Here is a 21,955-nt window from a genome sequence, read left to right as displayed (position 1 = left end):
CCAGGCCTTTTTTGTAAAACTGTTTTCTAAGCAATGAGAGCCAGTGTGTTTCATCCTCTTGTCTGGTTCCATATCAAAGACCACAGATAGAGTGGGATTCATGAAGATCAATAGGATCGCTAGCATAAGCCTAGAATAGCACTGAATATTCCGCACAAATCGCATATTTGAGCAGACCTCATGTACAAAAGATACGCACGCACAAAAACGTGGCGTACGTTCTTTTTCACGGCAAAGTTCAGATGGATCAAGAGTGACGTGACCGTGGAAATGCCAACTTGATGGCTGGCGCACGCACGTTTCTGCAGTTGTTGGAGCATTGGCGACATTGGCGATATTTAATGAATCACTGGTATTTGCGAGGACGCCTATAAATTGATCAAGACGATCATTTATGCCGCCTATTGGCCCTCACAGTCCCGCGACTCCAACACAGCACGGGTGAGGACACGGACAGTCGGGCGGCGGCAGCAGCCGCTTGTAGGAGTGTAATTGCATCGGAGACGCTGGGGATGCCGGAGGAGAGGCCAGGAAGGGGGGGGGGGGGGGGTGATTACCTTGTGGGGTAGTCAGCGTCAGCCACATGTGGTCCCATCACCCCTGAGAATGCAGCTTCACCCATGATTGCAGCGATTCTCTCCTCGAATGGGGTGAGGCCCTCGGCGGTGATTCTTCCGCCTGTTTTGGCGGTGGGCGGCTGTCCTCCGCTTCACAGCCACCTTAATGTCTGACCACGTCTTTTTTTTAGCTCAGTGTTCCGACTCCACAGCTTCGACAGCCGCACATACGCTGTCCCATTCACTCCTCTTTCGCCTGGTGTTCACGCCGGAGGATTTTCTTGCACACCTCCACTTCATTGAGCAACTTCACAATCAGAAAAAAAAGTTTTCTTCATTACCTTGCTAATTTTCCTTTTTTTCCTGATCATGCAGATCATCGGCATCTCAGGTGCAGGGTTCATTGAAATATGATTTGCACATTTAAATATGGGCGTGGACGGGGAGTAGTCGGCTACTCCAACATGTGCGCTCAATTCTACGTTGATTAAGATGCGTGAAGCAAATGTGCCTGGATTCATGCGTATGCACAGATTCATACATCTAGATTTTTTTGTGCGTATGACGTTTCCTGGATTTGAGCGTACGCCATGTTTCAGTAGGAAAGGTCTTTGTACATGAGGCCCCGGGACAACAGATACAGTACACTATCGTTATATTATTGGAGGGGGACCCAAGGAGCAGCCCCGGGGCCATGAGAGTTCAGCCCCAACACCAAGCAGTCATCCAGCCCTCGGGAGCACCGCCATGCAAGTAAGTGACACTAAATAAAAGCCATTCACTTTTCGATTCCAATGAGCATTTGTAAGTTGTGGCTATTTGACGCAGCAATGTGTTATGACGGATCATTTGGTCATAAGCAGAACAAAAGAGGCTCACTGTTGAATCGCACTACCTGGCATGGTACAAAAAAAACGTCTACGGGCCAACTCATCTAACATCGACACAAATGCGGTGGATGTGCAACAGTAGCAAGCGTCCCCTGCCTAAATCTGTCCTCAAACCAATGTCTACGACTACAAAAGCATCTGCTGCTTGCGTAAGAGCACAGGTGGCTTAGTTCAGGCTGTGCGAACAATGGTACACACACACACACACACACACACGTACATACACGATTTTATGCTTATATAGGACTTAATGATAGCTTAACAAAAGAGCTATTAAAGCTATGACAAACTGACGCCAAACTATGTGGTAGAAAGTGTTTGTAATGAAAACAATAGCATTCTTCCTTTGATACCAAAAGTCCTTCAGTTCAAGATCGAATTGGAAAACCATGTACTGATTTGAACGGACCTCTCATGTGGACTACTTTGCCCAATTTCACAGAAGTCCTTTATAGATGAACAGGGTTCTTGCAAAAAAGAAACGAATAAAGGCAGTCCAGCAGATCCCCGTAGGAACGTATAGCCAGTAAGCAGCCACTTTGGTCATCCTCGAATGGTTTTCTATCCATTCATTTCCTATACCACGTTTTTCTGATTAGTGTTACGGGTGAGCTGCTCTGGTGAAACTCAGCAGGTGTTTTGTCGGTTTTGTTGTCCATTTCGATGGCCCAAGAGCAGCGCAGTACATTTCATAAGAAAGTCAATAGCAAGCGTTCGCCACTACGCTGATGTCGATGCTAAATCCGAGTTTGGCATTCATCTGCCAAATAGCCGCAATCCACTCAGCTATACACAGGCATTAGCAGACGGCCGTGCGTCATGCTTGTGTTCAATTGTACTGTAGGCATTTCAGAAGGGACGGCAGTAGGAATGTCATCGTCGCAGGGTTTCCGTATTGAATGCTCAGTCTCACTGTTCCACAGAAAGGCAGAGAGATTTAACTCAGTAACTGGAGGATTGTTCCCACTTGGATAGCTTCAGATTTGAAATGACCATTAAGATCCAAGTAATGATAGGAACCTAATAGAACGCATCTCTGCCCAAATATTTTCATCTGGAAGGCCGTTCGATGTTGCTTCATGCCTGTTGGATGTTTTGTATGCCTTCTGATGACTACTTAGCTGTGAGCTAAAATTATTTTGTCATCGATTTTAAGCGGGCACTTAGCGCTCACTCAACTATTGAGTGGGACGTGAACGTTCAAGTCATCTTTCCACGTCGTTTGCTGCCTTTGTAATCGGACGTGGGAATATTCAAATATTCGTGTCAAACGCCCTGGATGATCTTTCTTTCATTCCTAACAAAGCACTCATATCTCCAATTGAGACCTGTATAGGTCACGAGTCTGAATTATTGCTGCAGATGTTCCCTTATGATGCATTTGTGATATTTGGAGCTAAATGACTGCAGTTGCCCTACGACTGACTGGCAACCAGTCTAAACTCTTGTCTTTTCTAAATAACTGTCGAAAAGATGACTCATTATTTGTAGTCTAACATTTTTAAAAATGAACGATAGTGAAATTTCAAACGGCACAACTTCTTTATAAAGCCATGAACTTAACTAAATTCAATTGACAGAAAATGTTTCAACAAAAAGATCCATGGGGGTATAAATTAAGAGACACGGTAAATTTGAGGATCCAAAAATGCAGAACTACAATAAAAATACATTCTGGGTAATAAATAATAGAGTGAGACTATGAAACAGACTCAATGTGGATCTGAAAAAATGTCCAAGCATCAACCATTTTATAAACAAATGCAAAAAAAAATTATATATATATATATATATATATATATATTTACAAAATGAGTAAAATATGAGTAAGCAGTTTCAATATAAAAGTACATTCCTGTATGTGACAATAAATAATTTTATATTATTTTTTATGAATAATATACATATTTAGGTGTTTGTTTGTCTTTTTTTAATTAACATCTAAAATACTGCAGATAGTGATTTGTATTCATTTATAAGAATAAAGATGTATATACATATAAATACTATCTTACTTATTGTTATTGTATTGGTATAGGTTTATAATATTGATGTTCATAGAATGTAATAGTCATATAGGATCATAAGGAAGTAGAACTAGGGGGTGGGGGGGGGGTATAGGGAGAAGTAAGTTTTTATTTCTTCCTACTCCTTTTCAAATGTGTACAATTTAACTTGATTTGTATTTTCTTTTCATCTTGTCTCTTTTGTTGTTCTCTTTCATATCACTCTTCTATGTTCGAAATAAGAGAATTCAATTCAATATGCGCAGGACACGAGTCATTCTTTAATATTAAAAAAAAAAAAAAAAACTCATTTAGGCCTACGTGTAATTTACAGCGATGAGCTCAGGATTATGCTGGCCTGTGAGCTTTTGTTTGCACTGATGGCATCGTGCATAAAGGTCATGCGTTTTCTGAGCACATCGTGCAAAAATGTACTCAATAGTCCTGCAGCATCTCAGACATCATGCAATAATGTACTATAAATACAACTAATGTGGTGGAGACAGGGTCTTTATCCCAAGAGACTACGAGACCTCCAAGTCCTTTATGTTTGAGTCCGTGTTGATATTAAAAAGTACTAAACAATTGGAGGAAAGTCTCCAAAAGCTCAGAAATGCGCTAGCAAAAGACACGCATTGGCCAGACTCGCAACCCACCTTTCTGCTGCTTGAAGGACTGGATGGAGCCCGAGTGGTGCACCATTGCGGCGAGCTCGTGTTTCCGCCCTGACGAAATTCCTTAAGTCGAACAGCAAACTGGCCGCGTGCGTGCGAAACTGCGACGGGGACGTGTAGGCGTCCTCTCGGGTTCCATCGTGGCTAAAGAGCCCCTTCCTCGGACGATCCGCAAAGCGCAACAACACCTGTCTAAGCTCCGCATGCCCCACTCCCCCCCCCCCCCCCCCCCCCCCCCCCCAATCCCTCCGCTACTGGCGAACCATCCGCGGCTGTTGTCATGGTGACGTGCACGGGGGAGGAGGATAGAGGTAAAGGGGGGCTGCAGGGATTGACACGTCTCCCCCTCGCCCTCCCCCTTTCTGATTGACGGACTCCGAATAAGCTGCAGGAAACTCACCCGACTGGCACTTCTCAAATGAGGCGACGATTACGCGTATTGATCCGAGCATCGATCAGTCGTCAACTTTTAGCCACACTGACTGAAGGCGGCTTGACCCCACCACACGTGTACCTCACAGCCTAATGGCGCCATAAGGCGGCAGCAACATGGAGCCCCCTGTTGATTTAAAACCAACTAAAAGACTGCGGATTACTCTTCCACATTGAGCCAACGTGGCCACCCCATTAGGGACACCCGCACAAGCTAATGAGATCCAATATCAAGTATCAAAAACTGCTTTTAGACCAGGGTTGGCAAAGTATCGATATGCATTAAGTCAGCCGTTGTCATCTTAATTTGGTTGATTTGAATATATCAATTCATTTATCCAACTAGTTTATTGGATATCAAATTTGAAAAACAGTCAACTATTTTTTACACCTACAGTGCCATGAACATGTTTTTTATTTTATGTACTTAATATGACATTTTTATTGTACTATTTTTATTATTATTTAAGCAAATTTAAAAAGTTTCATGTCTACTGCAGTGCCGTGAAAAACTATTTAGCCCCCATTCTCAGATTCTTGGATTTTTGCATAGTTTCCCCACTTGAATGTTTAAGATCATCAAAGAAACGTAAATATCAGACAAATATAAGCGTCAACTCAAAATGGTGTTGTAATTAGTGATTTCGTTTATTAAGGAGGGGGAGAAAAAGTTACCTGACCCTGTGTGAAGAAGTAACGGCCCCCTAAACCTAATAACTGGTTGGGCCGTCCTCAGCAGCAACAACTGAAATCAAGAGTTTTCTACAACTGCCATTGAGTCCTTCATAATGCTGTGGAGATATTTTGGCCCACTTTTCCTTGCAGGACTGTTTGAATTCAGCAAAAATGGAGGATTTTCGAGCATGAACGACCTTTAAGGTCATGCCACTGCATTTCAATCAGATTCATGTCCGGACTTTGACTTGCTCACTCCAAAACCTTCAGTTTGCTTTTCAAGGCATCCAGATGTTGACTTACTGGCGTGTTTTGGATCATTATCCTGCTGCAGAACCCAAGTGTGCTTCAGCTTGAGCTTACAAACTGATGGCTGAACATTCTCCTTCAGGATTTTCTGTTAAAGAGCAGAATTCATGGTTCCATCAATCACAGCAAGTTGTCCAGGCCCTGAAGGAGCAAAGCAGCCAAAACCATCACAATACCACCACCATGGTTGACTGTTGGTATGATGTTTGACGTGAGCCTTTATGCTCTTTTTGGCCAGCAGTGGTTTTCGCTTTGGAACTCGGCCATGGATGCCATTTTTGCCCAGTCTCTTCGTTATTTTTGTGTCACGAACACTGACCTTAACTAAGCCAAGGGAGGCCTGCAGTTCTTTAGAAGTTGTCCTGAATTTCTTTATGGCCTCCTGGATGAGTCATTGATGTTCTCTTGGGGTAATCTTTGTTGGCTGGCCATTCCTGGGAAGGTTCACCACTGTTCCATGTTTTCTCCATGCGAGGATAATGGCTCACCCTATGGTTCGCTGGAATCCTAAAGCTTTAGAAATGGCTTTTGCAACCCTTTCCAGACTGATAGATGTTCATTACTTGATTTCGTGACTGTTTGGAATTTCTTTGGATCGTGTCATTTTGTTGCAGCTTTTTCAACTCTTTTCTCTGACTTGATTTTGTCAGGACAGATTCTGTTTAAGTGATTTCCTGATTGAACAGGTTTGGAGGTAATCACGCTTGGGTGTAATCAGTGAAAATGAACAAAAAAATTGTGATTAGCCACAATTAATTCATCATTTAACAAGGGGGGTAATTACTTTTTCACACAGGTCCAGGTAACATTTTTCTTGAATTAATGAAATCACCATTTTAAAAACAGCATTTTAAGTTCATTTGGGTTATATTTGTCTGACAGTTACATTTCTTCGATGACCTTAAACAGTAAAGAGGGGAAACTGTGCAGAAAAATAAGAATTTGAGAAGTGGGCCAATACTTATTCACGGCACTCCAGTATACGTTTAACTTTTTAAATTTGATTAACTAATAATAATAATAAAAATAGTCAAATAAACAATTTCATATAAACATTGAATATTTATTTTTTTTATCTAAGAATTGTTTAAGTAATTTCAATTACAGTTGTGCCTTGCGATACAAGTTTATAACATTCCATGACCCTTCACCACACTCTTAACTCAAAACATGTATCCCAAATCCTCTTGCACCAGTAGAATGAATGGAAACACCATTATTCCATTCCAGTCTCCCCCAGGAAAATAAGTGATGTTTTCTAATCAGGAAAACGGCACTCTATAATATTTACTTGGAAAAAGATATTGCTGGTGTGAGGCCGTATCCTTGTCCAGTATCTCCAAAACCATAACTTTTACAGAATCCAGAAAAACAGCATGTTTGTTCAGCCATGAACATTGCATCCTCAAAAACAACAAGCCATTTTCAACACTTTAGATGGCTCATTAATTCGTAAAAATAACATACCCGTGTGGGGACTGACCAATAGTAGATTTGTGACAAAATATAAACTTGATCAAATTTGGACAAGGGTTTTGACTCAAAGCCAGCAAAAGTAATACAATAGAATGTAAAGAATTGAAGTTTGGCCACCATGACAAACTCATTGCAACTCCGTTTGTTGTGCGTGACTATGGCCACCAGTAGGCAGTATAATACTTTTACAACTACTGTGACTAGTTCACTACTCGTAAACACGTATTACGAATTTTTGCTCGCAAGTCAAAGCAAACAAAACGGCCGAACGACAGTGCATATAATTGAAAAACTCCTAATTGAGACCACTTGTATCTCAAGGCACCACTCTACATGAATAACATTTCAAAAAGAATGAACTACTATTTTATTATTAAAATATTCCTTTGCATATCATACATGAAGTGGTTAGCGCCTTCCTGTGTGGAATGCATGTTCCCGTTATGCTTGTGTGGGCTTTCTTCAGGAAGTCCGTCTTCCTCCCACATTCCCCCCAAAAATGCATGGTAGGTTGACTGAAGACTCTAAATTGTCCATAGATGTGAATATGACTGGGAATGGTTGTTTTGTCTAAACTGCATGTGCCCTGCAATCGGCTGGTAACCAGTCCAGGGTGTACCCTGCCTCTTCCCCGAAGTCAGCTGGGATAGGCTCCAGGTCATCTGCAACCCAAGTGAGGTACAAAATAAATGGATGGATGAATATTTTACATACACATTCTAACTTTTTTTTTTTTTTTTCTTTGCCTCATCCACAACTGACCTGGCACATAAATCCATTTGACAAATGTGCCCACCCGTACAGCAGGCTCAGTTATGTTCAAAGGCTGCTTTCCTAAATCAGGCACAGAGTATCCTAAACCTATTGTTGGATGCAAATCAATTTTAAGACTATCGAAAGATTCTGTAGCAAAATGTGTTGGTCAGCGTTAGAAAGTCACAGTTGCAGGTCATGGGTCTACCGACAGGATACTGACGCAAATGCACAGCTAATAAAAAACAAGAATGACTGAGAAAAAACAAAGCATCACACTATTCTGAAGAGTCCAGATATAAATAGTAATAATATTGGACATAAGTGTAAGAAGCTGAAACAAACAATCTGGAGAAGGCAACCTTTCAACCGGACAAGGTTGGAGTACTTTCCTCGCGAATAGCGGGCGAAAATTCCTCTCGAGATACAAAAAATATCTGTCGAGAGATGCCAAAAGTCTCATTGAGAGTTACAGAAATCATTTGATAGCAGCGATTTGCTCAAAATGTTGTGCAATAAAATAATAAATACAAATCTTAAGCGTACCGGTACTATTATTTTTGTCCAGACCATTTTAATTTTAAAGACAATTCTGTTGGACCACAAATATAAAGCTCCCTAATTTTCATTGATTAATTTTCAGTAAATTTGTATTTATTATTACATGGATCGTTGTGGGCTTTTCATTCATTACCAACAATTTTGTTCACGTGTGTAGCTGAATCAATATATTTGAAACACCTCTCAGTATGATGCGGTGCAATTTTACAGCAATCACATTACCCTTTTTTTTTTTTATAAATAAAAATAAAAGAGAGGACAGAGGACACAAGAGCCCGCTTTATTTTTGGGCTCATCAAAGTGCCGCCAGTATGCAGAATATGTTGATGATGACTCTCACACACAAGTGTGTAGCACATAAAACCTAGCGCCCTTTTTTCATCCAACCTCTCCACAGTGGAAACTAAATCTTCAGCCTTCAAGGCCACATGGTCCTATCTCAAAGTCAAGCAAAAAGAGCCCCACTCAGGACCTGAACCCAGACTCAAAAGAAGCAGACACTATGATCTTGTCAGCGGAACATAATAAGAACACGTACAGTTGTATTCTGGAAAACAGGCGGACAGGTGCCATATCGATGCAAATACCATCTGCTCTCCAACTTCCCCAATGTTCAGATGTAGGGATGGCGAATTGTGGCGGGCGTTGCAACACGCCACTTAAAACTCAAAGCTAACAGCATTTCTGGTGCCCAGCCATTGAATAAATAATCAAGCAACTATTATAGGGTCCAGCCCCATGTGAAATTTCATCTCATCCTTCCCTGGATGTAGGTCAGATGACAGCGCTGCAGGGGGAGAAAGGGTTCAGTAAGACTAAACACTGCCATCCTAAGGTCTATCTCTGTGACTGCAGCTTTCATGTACAGTGGCTATAAAATGACTTCGCACCCCAGTTCAAATGCCAGGTTTTTGTGATATAAAATAAAGAATTTTTTTAACTATGCCTTCCATCATTAATTTGACAGATTTTTTTTTTTTAACTTTTCAATAGGGGAAGTAAAAAACGAACAACTGGGATAACGTGGTTGCACAAGTGTGCACACCTTTTTAAAAAATGGAGTATTCCCACGTGTTTGTGGGATTTTAAAAAAATATATTTATTTTTCTTTAATGGTCCAATTAAAACCAAGGTTGAATTAAACTTTTTGGGCACAATTCTAAAATGTATTTTTGGCACAAACACAAGACTGTTCATCACCAAAAGAACGCCATACCTACAGTCAAGCATGGTGGCAACATTTTGCTTGTTGGTTGTTTTTCTTCAACTGGAACTGGGGCCTTAGACAATGTGGATGGAATTATAAGCAGTTCCAAATAGCAGTCATTGTTAGCACAAAAGCTTCAGGCTCATTCAAGCAAGCAAAAGAAATTGAAGGAAAAGCCTAATTTTAACTTTCTCTCTCCCAAAAAAAAATAAATAAAAAAATTATTGGGTTGTACAGGTCACATTAATCGTCAAAAAGGTTTTGAAATTATTAGCTTGGTATACACACACACACACACACATACATACAGTGTGTGTGTGTGTGTGTGTGTGTGTGTATATATATATATATATATATATATATATATATATATATATATATATATATATGCACTGTTCAAATCCCGCCCCCGCCTGTGTGGAGTTTGCATGTTCTCCCCATGCCTGCGTGGCTTTTCTCCAGGTACTCTGGTTTCCTCCCACATCCCAAAAACATGCATGCTAGGTTAATTGAAGACTCTAAATTGATTTCTAAAGTGGCCGGGGGCCACAGTACGGCACTGTGTCGGGCCACAAGATGGTTCAGACACTGGTCAGTACAAATTTGATAAACTAATTTGATGAAATAAACAGTATATTGTGAAAAAAATGGTGCAGCCACAGTGAACAGTCGCCCAACCTCCCTCTTTCCGCTGTCCGGGTAGTACCGGGTTATGCTTGGCGCACACTATTTTGCACCGCCCCAGCTACCTATGAGCTACGGCTGTCTACAACTGATGCGGCCATTCCTGATTCCTCACTTCGTGGGTTTTATGAGCTGGAAACCCAAGTTATGTAGAAATAAACAAACAAACAAACACTTGTAATTATTTCAATTGTGGGCCCTAAGTCTACAATCTATGAAAATGTAACGTTTTGAATGAAATTATGGATAGAAATAAACTTTTCCATGATATTCTCATTTTTTTTGGATAGGGTTTGTATATATCGGAGCAGGACCACCAGCAGCTACTCCATATAACATTGCATCCAGTTTTTATGTGACCAGTTTTTATTTGTGTGCTGAATTCAATCAATCAATGGTTCTAGACTTTTCTTCTTCACACAGAGGTTAAATCAGTCACAGTATTGTTCAATACATCATCACAAGGTCTATTGAACGTCATTCGCATAGGAAGCTCCTTCAAAGTTGAAAGTTGGTATTAATCTGTTCGTACGCAACTTGTCACATTAAACAGCAACATAATTGTAAAAGCATGCTGCAGCTAGATGAATATTCCGCATGTTGATGGTACAAACTCACCGGAGGTCTGCTCGCATTGGGTGTCTCCAGAGTGGGTATGAGTGGGCGAGGAGCTCCAGGAGGCTGAGGGGCTGAGAGCAGGACTGACAGGAACATTGCTGTGGCCGGCGGAGGACCGGCAGGCCCGATTGTCCAGCAGGGGAACTGACATGCAACTGTCTTGTTGACATGGTCCTCCTGCACAACAAGCACGTTGTCTTAAAGCACATCCAGAGACATACTGGACATATTTGGCAAATATGGGCAATATCAGAAATGAGCATCAGCACAATATACACATGATCACAGCTTCCTATCACGTTACAGCACTCATGCATTTTTAAAAGGACTTTAAAATTCCTTTGCGTTGCCTTGAGGCATGACACTTTCAGTCAGAAATAAGGCCGCCATTGTGTACCTGGACACTCACGGGTTGAGTTACAGAATTCAATGTTGGAAACTTTCCATAGGAATACTATACAAGGTGATCCACAAAATGACGGATTAACCTTGAACAGTAAACTGAATTGTTATGTACATATTTTTGGGATAGTCTTGGAAATGTATACAAGGTTTGCGTGCATATATGACCATGAAAGCTTGTATAAATGATCCTGTATTTTCAATTAACTCCTGTACAGTATTTCCATATTGTCACTCCTCAATGAATAGCTTATGTCTCCAAAGTTGGACTTTTATCAGTTTTTCAGATGAATGAAAAAAAAAAAAAAAAAAATCTGGAGATATATTATTTTTGTTGGACAGAAAGGTTATAGTCCCATCAAGTCTTACGGTAAGAGCTCGACCGGCTGCCATTAATGAAGATTATTGCACCAGCACCGATTGACAAAGTGCAACTAGACATACTCGATCTTTTGGCAAGTGGTCAGATAAGAGTAAGTGTGTGTGTTTGTCTCGTATGGCTGCACTCACTGAGTGAAAAACTGTCATTACATTTTTCAAAAGGCATGGAGACATTAGATTAGATCGATACATGAGCAGGTACCGTACTGGACTTCCTGGATGAACTTCCTGCCTTGCTGATTATTTATTTAAACAAAAGACAGCGCAACGACACTCCATTCTTCTATTAAGGAAAATGTGCACTATGTTCCACGATTGAGTGACCGTTACTACATTAAATCAAATTATTAGAGTTGATGTGCACAGCATGTTAGTCTGAGTGAGCACAGAAATCTTCACTTGCCAGCTACTTGACAACAGAATAAAGTGGGTATTAACATTTCTATAATCTCATACAAAAATATTAGGTAAAGGGGGTGTGTCTGCAGCCTGAAGGGCATTTTAATTGTGCTGTGTCCATTACAACATGGCCTCTCAGAGCCAGTGTGCACCGAAACAGCTCTGTCTGCAGTAGTGATCGCTAGAAACCGAAAACATTTCCCATTAAACCAGAAGACATCTTTTAAAGTGAGCAGGCAAAATGCTAAACACCCATTGACACAGTATATATATATATATATATATATATATATATATATATATATATATATTTAAAAAAAAATTAAAAAATAAAATAAACAAAAGTGGTTCACAGCAAATACAAATTCAAATAATGGGGCCAAAATAAAACTGCCAAACATTTCTGAAAATCTGATTTTGCTCCAAGGTATACTGATATATATTAAAAAAAAAAAAAAAATTTAAAGAAAAAAAAAGGGGTTCACAGCAAATACAAATACAAATAATGGGGCCAAAATAAAACTGGCAAACATTTCTGAAAATCTGATTTTGCTCCAAGGTATACTGTAGATTTTTTTGAGGAATAAACAAAAAAGTATTTTCTGAATGTACTGTATTAAATATAACAAACTGACCATTAGAGTATGTTAATCAGTCCAGATGATTTGCAGCGTTCTAACATGGTTTGAAATTTTAATTTAGAGAAAAAAGAAAAAAATGTATGGCAGTAGCGGTTGACCAAAGTATGTGTCAAGTGAGTCAAATAAGCAAGTACAGTACTAGTAGAAGTAGATAACTTAGAGTCCTGATGTTGGGAGGTATTTTCATTGGCTGTTAATGAGCCCCCTCTCCATCACACCAAGAAGCAAACATATTATGCTTCGAAGAAAAAAAAGCTCGATTCCAATATGTCATTCCTAGCTTATTCAATATTATGAATGACGGGGATAAAACGTTTAACAATGTCTCATCATAGAGCCACGTTGAGACAACGGATGGATGGATGGAACCATATTTGGTAACAATGGACCCTGCATGCCTGGCTCTGAGGCAGGAGAACTGCATGATTTCTATCAGTCAATCAGCAAAGAAAAGATTCATAACGATGAAATAGTTACAGGAAAATAGTTGATGTAGTGACAATAAAAATATAAAAAATAACCAGGTCACAAAAGTCAAAATATACTGTATAGCAATGCGATATTGGTCTTTACATTCCAGTTATAGACATAAATACCCTGTGACAGGTTAACACAGGTTGTAATTGATGGCAAACAATGAAACTGGACTTCAGATTTCGTCTCCTTATGTGTAAACATTGTCCTATTCGCAATCAGAACATGACCACAGCGTTTACATTTTTATGTACGTATGCCTCAGGCCATAATGGTATGTGCAGTAACACCTAATAGAAGTTGCAGCATGCATGCGCGCATTGGAAATAACCTCATTAAAGTGAATGGTTGTCATGCTCTGTTCCTGTGGCTCATCACTGAAATGTATGCAAATACGATAAAATGATCTCATAACTATTCTGCAAACATTTAATTGGAATATTTTTGAAATATAAAGTAGACTGGGACAACCTACTGTTTTCTTGAATATGGAAAACAACATGACAACTTTGTATGTTGACTAAACAGCTTTACCAGGCATTTCCAACATTCAGTCAAAGTTCATGAATAAATCAACACTAAAGATCTAATTCCATCTATTGTTTCCTATCCATATGTCCAGCAATTTAACAGCACAACTTTAAGGGATGACAAGAATGAATTATCTGCTGTACTTAGTGGTTTGCAATCAACTTAAGATGTACACGGTGTCCATGAGATGCTTTTTAGCAAGTGCGGTGAAATACATTTCTTGTATATTTTAGATATATACAGTAGTGTAAATATTTCAGTTCCGAGTTTGATTATTTAGTTTAGTTGTTATTGAGCTAAAATACTAAATACAATGTTCTGACCTTCTAGTCTGGTTATTCATGACCACATTTCCTGGTCGCCACACATTCTTGTGTTTAATGTTTTGGTTGACGATCAGAAATCTGCCTATAGTATCATTGACATAGTTTGTTAACTGTATATACTTCCTGCTGCTAAATAATGCTGAAGATGCATCCTGTTGCACGTTTGATAGTATATGAAGAATCAAGAATAAGAAAAACATGTTTTATTGGAAACAGAGTGATAGTCAATGATACATCTGTTGAGATATATGCAGTATTGATATCCTTACCTATGACATAAGAAAAGTGACTTCAATATTAATGATATAGATGGACTATATTTACAAATACCATAAACTCACTTTTTTTCTACTTAAAGCTATCATGTTTTGTGAAACTCACCTGAGGAGCCATCAACATCCTGAGGTAATTTCCCCTCCATGTGTCATCAACGTAAATCCTCCATCAATAACTTTGACATTGACACATGTCCACCTATAAACGCTGCATAATCTCATGAGGCTTCCATTCCCCCACAGTGCCACACTTTGAGTTGTAAAATAACCTGGAACGCTGCTGCTGGGGTGGAGGGGAGGAGTTTGAAGTGTTTGCTGGGTGAAAGCGGCTCCAGCATTAAACTGTCAAGCTTGAGAATACTGATTTGATGGAACTGCTTTATGGAGCAGCACTCACCCCCTCAAAAGGCTCTTCCATCTTTCAACCAATTACAACAAGAGGACAATATATTTTCAAAAGTGGACTTGGTTTGAAGTTGGTGCAATAAATCAACGTTTGAAACTTTGTTTCATTAGATTAATGCAATTTTACCTGATGGAAGTCCCACTTCAGGTATTTCAGCAGCAAAACATGCAATCTGTCAAACAGTGTTATACAGTATATTTTAGAAAAGAAAAATGGCTGTGTAGTGAATGTGTGACATGATCACAGAGTTATTGTGCCAGTCACGGAGTTGTTTTCTGCATGCAGTCAATCATGATTGTTAACGCAGCTGTACAGTTGATACTACAGTGTTTATGGGTGCTTGTCAGGCGGACAATTATGTACTTTCGCCACAAGATGGTGCTACTGCACAAGCTGTTGGAAAATGCGTGTTCGTGTACGTGATCCCGAGTTGTGTTCAAAATCTGCCCGTTACAAAGTCGTTCACCGAATAATTAATTACTGCACACACACAAACTTGTCAACAAATATCGTTGACTAGAAAATATAATACAACATTTTCTGAATAACAGTATAACCTTTTCTTACGTAAGAGATTAGGCGTTAAGAGAAGTGTAGTGTTCGTTTAGTTGATTGTTCTTGAACATACCCCAGTACAACTACACTACGCTAGCTTTGGGTGAAACCAATGGGAAATATGTACAGTATATCTATAGCTATAGGTTAAAAACGGTTACTAAAGCTAACTACGAAGTCTAATATTTGCGTCCAAAGGCTACTTTCCAAATGCAGAGGCGTCTAAATACGAGGTTGTATAGTATTATGTATTGTCCGGGTTGTATAGTATACGTCACTGTCGCGGCTGTGCTTCGTAGCTTTAGCTTCAATGCTAATGTTGGCCGAAGCTAACGTCGACGTCATGCCCCAGCACGGAGCCTCAGCAGCCGTTAAGAGTACAAGCTGCCTCTTACTTTTCTTTTGACCACCGCCGGCCCACACAGCTGAAAGAGTTGCCCAGTTAGTAGTACAGCAGTTAGTTGGTAGTTTTAGCAGCAACAACACAAAGTAGATAGAAGCCGAAAACTTACTCTCAACGTTGCCTTTTGCTTGGAAGTACAGAATGGGGATGTGCTTACCGTGCTTTGGTGGGGCAGTCGACGACGCTGTTGACACTCCAGATCCAGTATGTAGTAACCACGACAAATAACTCCTATCAATACAATGTCTGTGCTATTACTCTGAAAAAGTACACGCGAGGACTAGCTCGGTAAACCACACTTTTGGTTTGTTTACTTGTGAAGGCAAAATATTTGTGTCGTGTTTCCAGGAGACGAGGAGGCAACAGTTGGCTGAGGCTGCAGAAAAAAGACAAAAAGAGGTAAACATGTTTGTCTGGGAAAGAAGTACTTCCACTCCTTAAACACAACAGACAGCTTGACTGCATGAGTGGTAAATAATCCCACCTTCATGAAGGTGTCATGTGACGTTGCAGCCTCAGGATGTTCGCGGTGCTTTTGCCGTCTTTTACCTTTTATTTTGCCAGAAAGGTTTCATTGAAATATTTCACTTTTACAAGGGAATTCAGGCCAGTATGGTATCAAATGAGATGGATATATGATACATAAAACAGAAAAGTTAAAACATTGAAAACAATAAATCCTATAAGGGAAACAATGGCTAAAATGTATTTTAACAACAAATTAAAGGAACAACGTATTGGACGCATTGACACTGTAAATACTTAATAAATGGAAAAGGAAAGATGTGTTTTCCATGCATGTAGTGCACAAGAGTAATTCTGAAAGAAAATATTACATTTCATATTCACAAAGTACAGACCCAATTGTTCATCAATGGAAAGCTCGTGAAATTGGGGTCACAACACTGATTTAAATAATTTAATGGATTACAAAAAAATCCCCAAGTGTGAAAATGAAAAATGTTGCTTCAAAATTGTGATAAATAAAGCTTTATTTCTGCTATCAAATGCTGTGCTGAATGCACTGAAACCACGTCCATCTCAACATTCAACTGTTAATCGAATAACTCTATTACGACCTGGAAAAAATGGATGCTACTTGGTACAGCATCTTTCTTATCCCATCACATAACTACATGTTTGAGCCGTGTAATTATAGCCACTTAAAGCATCTGTTGGCCGAAATGTCTCACCGGGTCATCGCGGGGCTTTTCCATGCTGCGACAATGAGGCGCTCTAAAGCAGCCACGCCAGCCCAGAGCCGGGTCCACATCCTGGCTGTCAAGTTCGACTTATATATTTTATTATTCATTTTTAAATGCTCCCTCCTGGCCGAGGCACTCACTTTCTGTTCAACTCCTACTTTTTTTTTTTTTTTTTTTTTTTTCTTTCTCCCCCTTCCAGCAAGGCACATTTTCTTGTCAGCAGATACTGTATCACATACTGTAGTTCTTTTGTTTTTTTCCAATCCATAATTCGTCAAAGGTCAACGTTGAAATATTTACAAGACTTTGCTCCAAAATGTTCTGCGTTAAGCAACACTTTCTATTTAAACCCTGCTGCGAACGTTAATTTTACAAATGCCAAATCTGATGTCCATGGAGTGAGTCTTGTTTTAATGATGGCTACCACCATCTTGTGGCATTATAATGTCATTGAGGAGGCGCAGCCCTTATTTCCTCAAGGAGTGTATGAGGAGATTATTTCGGAGCGTGGCGTCGTTTAGAACGGAGTTCCACTATATGAGGAAATCTGATCAAATGTTTTTAACGTTATTTCTGATCTCTTTAGTGGTAAACGCGTAAGTGTAAATTGTGAATTGAGAATTTGTTTGCAGAGCTCTATGTGTTTTAAGTGAACTGATATGTTTATAAAAAAAAAAAAAAAAGGAAATTAAGATGATCTTTAGTGAGCAATGTTTTACTGTCCAGAGAAGACACTTGCACACCCGTAAGAGCCACACAAAAGCTGCTACAAGGTAAGTGGACATAAATTGGTGACTCTTGATTGTCCTTTACCTCATCTACAACATCCTACTTAGTCCTGCAAAAAAAAAAAAAAAAAAAAAAAGAGAGAGAGAGAGAAAAACAGGGCTCACTCTGGCACTGTGCGGAATAAAAATTGCTTGCCTCATTCTTATTGCTACAAATAAAACACGCTGAATCTTAACCCACCCTCACATTGCAGAACACCTTTACTGTACGTTGCCTCTGAATCTCATACGTTTCTGGCAGTTATACTGGATGTCGCTTTGCTGGTTGTGATGCACTCTTATTGCTAAATGTAAATTGTTTGTTTAAAAAAAAAAAAAAAAAAAAAACGCTGTCTGGACCCTCCCGTAGCCCTGTATGTATGCAGTATTTTTTTAACACCTGCAGTTTAATATCCAATGCTCTTTATTAGACAGCACACCGGGGTGTCAAAAACCCAGAAGCGGTTGAAAGGAAAAGAAAAAAGCAAGAAGAGACTGAGAAACAGAAGATGAGTACATCTGTTTCTGGCAGCGGTGGTGGGTTGAAGGTAAGCCATTTTGTGACCCTTTGCATTGAAGTTGAATAATAACAGACAGTTATGTAAAAGTGCATCTATTTAAGCAGGAACTGGATAATTGAATCATTTTGATATTTTATACAAAATATTAATATCTGTTCACTTTCAGTCAGAGGTTTAACTCAATTGTTGTGTGTGTGAGATCAAACTTCCTATAACGTGGGCTCAAAGAACCTGTAAATCAGAAATAAATGTCTTCTAAATTTAAAACACCTCAGAGAAATGTTGTTAACTACCTTCCCAAATTTGAATGATTAAAAAAAAAAAAATCAAGTAAATAAAATTAGGCTTCAAAATTTGGAAAAAATCAAGCCATTCTCTCCGCTCTGCAATGCTGTTAGCATGTCCATTTGATGCACCACTACCCCAAAAGGATGCTACTTCGTCTAGCATCTTTCTTATGTATACACATACGAACTACATGTTTGAGCCTAAAAATATATCTTACTATAAGCAGCCGGTGGCTGGAGTATATCCCAAATGGTTGTCATCGCCCCTTTCCATGCTACGGCATCGAGGCGCTCTAAAGCGGCAACGCAGGTGCGAAGACCCTGTTACGGGTGTTACGTGGGATTTTTTTATTATTATTTTTTTTTTTAACCTCGCTCTTCTGCCTTCTCTCAGTATTGTGCAAGCAGTCACTGTTGACAACGAGGCACTCTAAATCGGCTATGCCAGCCTGAAGCGCTGGTCCACATGCTGGCTGTCAAGTTGGATTTTTAAATGTTTTTCCCCTCCTTGCTAATCCGCCTTTTCTCTGTGACATGCATGCACTCACAGCCGACAACAAGGTGCTCTAAAGCGGCCAGGCCAAAGTGCGTTACGTGATGCCATTTTAGCCATGCCCCCAAAAAAATCAGGAAAACAGCGCTATATCTCCACAATTGAGTACTATGTAGTTCTAAGTCTTTACACGTTTCAGCAATTATCTGTATGTATAATGAATTTAGAAACAAATCTCTGAATTTACAGTTTTTTTGAGATGATGACAAAAATAATAATAATGATAATCGTTTTGTTTTCTTTTTGTGCTTGCTCCATAGTGGCAGGTGGGCTGAAGTGATAAGGCTCAAAAGGTCCAAAAACCACAGGGGGATCACTGCGAGATGTTTTGAACAGCTGTCCACATCTATATTTATGGGTTTTATTTTCGCAATAGTTTGAGACAAACGGCTCAAAGTGCTTAATGCTGATCTGTTAGATGTGATTGGGGCAGGAATACCCAGAGCTGCAGCCTTGTTGCCAAACCAACTAGACAAGTGGGTCATATTAGCAAAAACTGGTCAACATGAAAGTTTCATCAAAACAATAACAAAAGGATCAATATTCACAATATACAATATTAAGGGTCCAATTTTATATGACATTTCCAAGCATGATTATGCAAACTTCCCACAGTTTGGACTGCTTTATTCATGTTAGACTACTCTGTGAAGTGCAAGGTTAAAGCAGTATTTGCACAATGTTTTCACAAAAAGCATCATCACAGACTTTCAAATGTTGCATCAGGGGTGTGAATAAACATAACTAACTCATTCAAGACGTAGGACATGTTCAAGGTCCAGTTGCATCATTTCTGATGAAATTAACACTACTTTTGTTAATCTTATTGTGAGCACAATCTCACTTTGCTGCAGTGAATTTCACATATACAAGCTACATGTATAACCTGCTGAATTTGTGAACGGCGTTGCCATATGTAAGCTTTTCTTTCAAGCAGTTGTATGTGTGTGTACACTTGAATTATCAGCAAACCGTAGTGTGATTAGAATTTACTGAGGAAGTGAAGGACTAATAGTTAAGATATTTAACTAACTTGCATTTTTCACTGCTTTGACTTGATCTGTAAACACTTTCGGCATTTGGACGCAAAGGAATGGATAATCAAGCCAATGTAATTTGCTACAATAAATAACATTTCTGAAATGGCCGTGTGGATTTTGTATGCAGGTATTTACTATACATTCAGATAATAAAATAAAAAAAATTATGGAAGACATGCTGCACAGCCATATTTATGCTTCTATACCTAGGTCATGTTATGCTTTCTTTTTTCAACCGTTTACACTTCTGAAGTCAGTTTAAAAATTTAATGAGTAAAAAGTAGTTATGAAATTTGATTGGCATCTATCAACAAAACGCTGACATGTTTGTGTGCACCAGCTGATACCAAACAATAGCATCATACATGCCTTCAAGAAGCGGCACAAGAAACGTTTAATTACTTTCTTCGCCGTTAGGGGGGAGCAAAGTAGAACAAATGAAGCCAGGCGAGATGAAACATGAATCCATAATAGTAAAACAACCTTACAGGGCTGTGAAAAAATACTGGCACCCTTCTGAAATTCTTTTTGCATAGTTTCCCCACCTTGTTTATGACCAACAAACAAATGTAAATATCAGACATATATAACTCATATGAACTTAAAATGCCGTTTTTAAATAGTGATTTCATTTATTAAGGAAAACCAATTATTCCAGGTTACCTGGCCCTGTGTGAAAAAGTAATGGCTTAATAACTGGTTGGCCATCCTCAGCAGGAACAACTAGAATTAAGTGTTTTCTATACCTGGCAATGAGTCTTTTATGTGTAGAGATATTTTGGCCCACTCTTCTTTGGAGAATTGTTTGAATTCTGCAGAAATGAAGGGTTTTCGAGCATAAACAGCCTTTTTAAAGTTATGCCACAGCATCTCAGTAGGATTCAGGTCAGGACTTTGATTAGGCCACTTCAAAACCATCATTTTGTTTTTTTAAGCCATTCAGACGTTGACTTACTCGTGTGTTATGGATCGTTATCCTGCTGCAGAACCCAAGTGCGCTTCAGTTTGAGGTCACGAACCGATGACTGAACATTCTTTCGGGATTTTCTGTTACTGAGCAGAATTCATAGTTTCATCAATCACAGCAAGTTGTCCAGGTCCTGAAGGAGCGAAGCAGCCCAACACCATCACACTACCACCACCATGTTTGAGTGTTGGTATAATATTCTTCTTCTGAAATGCTGTGCTACATTTACGCCTGATGTAACGAGACGCGCACCTTCCGAAAAGCTCAACTTTCATCTCGTCAGCCCATATAATATTCTCCCAAAAGTCTTGGGACTCATTCAGATGTTTTTTTTTTTTTTTTTTGCAAAAGTAAGACGAGCCTTTGTTCTTTTTGGTCAGCAGTGTTTTTTGCCTTGGCACCCTTGCCATGGATAGCATTTTTGCCCAGTCTCTTCCTTATTGTTATCATGAACACTGACCTTAACTGAGGCAAGGGAGGCCTGCAGTTCTTTAGAAGTTGTCCTGAGTTTCTTTGTGGCCTCCTGGATGAGTCATTGCTGTTCTTTTGGGGTAATCTCTGTAGGCCGGCCACTCCTGGGCAGGTCCTCCACTGTTCCATGTTTACTCCATGTGAGGATAATGGCTCTCCCTATGGTTCGCTGGAATTCTTTCTCTTTCTCTCTCTCTCTCTCTCTCGTCCTGTTAGCCTTACCCCTCTAAAATAGTTTAATATTCCACAAGTCACATGTTCAACAGTCCATCCATCCATTTTCTCTGCCGCTTATCCTCACGCGGGTCGAAGTTTGATGAATTAATCTTTAAAATTAAGAATATATAAAATAACTGATAAAACAACTAAACATACACAATATAAATATTCAATCCAGCTTCTATTTCTTAACCTAGTAGTGTAGAAATGTAAAAATGACACAGCATGCTGTAGCACCCCTATTGTACTCTCCTCACATAAGTGTCAAAGTTGCATTTTTAATACCCACG

At 39.5% G+C, this 21,955-nt stretch overlaps 2 protein-coding genes across 2 annotated transcripts in view; one reads left to right on the top strand and one right to left on the bottom strand.

Moving 5' to 3' along the window:
* The window catches only part of ano3 (anoctamin 3), a 48,811-nt gene extending 32,706 nt beyond the window's left edge, over positions 1 to 16,105 (bottom strand). The window contains exons 1-2 of the mRNA XM_061676033.1: positions 15,793 to 16,105; positions 10,843 to 11,019 (exon numbers count right to left, since the gene is read on the bottom strand). Coding sequence (XP_061532017.1) covers positions 10,843 to 10,993 — 151 coding nt within the window. The 5' untranslated portion in view covers positions 10,994 to 11,019; positions 15,793 to 16,105. The remainder of the gene's footprint in view (positions 1 to 10,842; positions 11,020 to 15,792) is intronic.
* svip (small VCP interacting protein) lies at positions 15,332 to 20,111 on the top strand. The gene is made up of 4 exons (XM_061676092.1): positions 15,332 to 15,839; positions 15,984 to 16,034; positions 18,039 to 18,155; positions 19,229 to 20,111. Exons 1-4 carry the CDS (start codon positions 15,777 to 15,779, stop codon positions 19,241 to 19,243), a joined length of 246 nt encoding a protein of 81 aa, XP_061532076.1. The 5' UTR covers positions 15,332 to 15,776; the 3' UTR covers positions 19,244 to 20,111.
* The last annotated feature ends 1,844 nt before the right edge of the window (positions 20,112 to 21,955 follow it).

The sequence above is a fragment of the Phycodurus eques genome, chromosome 5 (genome assembly GCF_024500275.1).
Source record: "Phycodurus eques isolate BA_2022a chromosome 5, UOR_Pequ_1.1, whole genome shotgun sequence".
Lineage (NCBI taxonomy): Eukaryota > Metazoa > Chordata > Actinopteri > Syngnathiformes > Syngnathidae > Phycodurus > Phycodurus eques.
Note: the sequence above shows the minus strand (reverse complement) of the source record. Positions and strands in the feature narration are given on the sequence as shown.

Coding starts and splice junctions, on each gene's coding strand:
- svip (XM_061676092.1), top strand. CDS start 15,777: ATGGGGATGTGCTTACCGTGCTTTGGTGGGGCAGTCGACGACGCTGTT. Junction 15,840..15,983: donor CTGTTGACACTCCAGATCCA/GTATGTAGTAAC, acceptor TCGTGTTTCCAG/GAGACGAGGAGGCAACAGTT. Junction 16,035..18,038: donor CAGAAAAAAGACAAAAAGAG/GTAAACATGTTT, acceptor GCTCTTTATTAG/ACAGCACACCGGGGTGTCAA.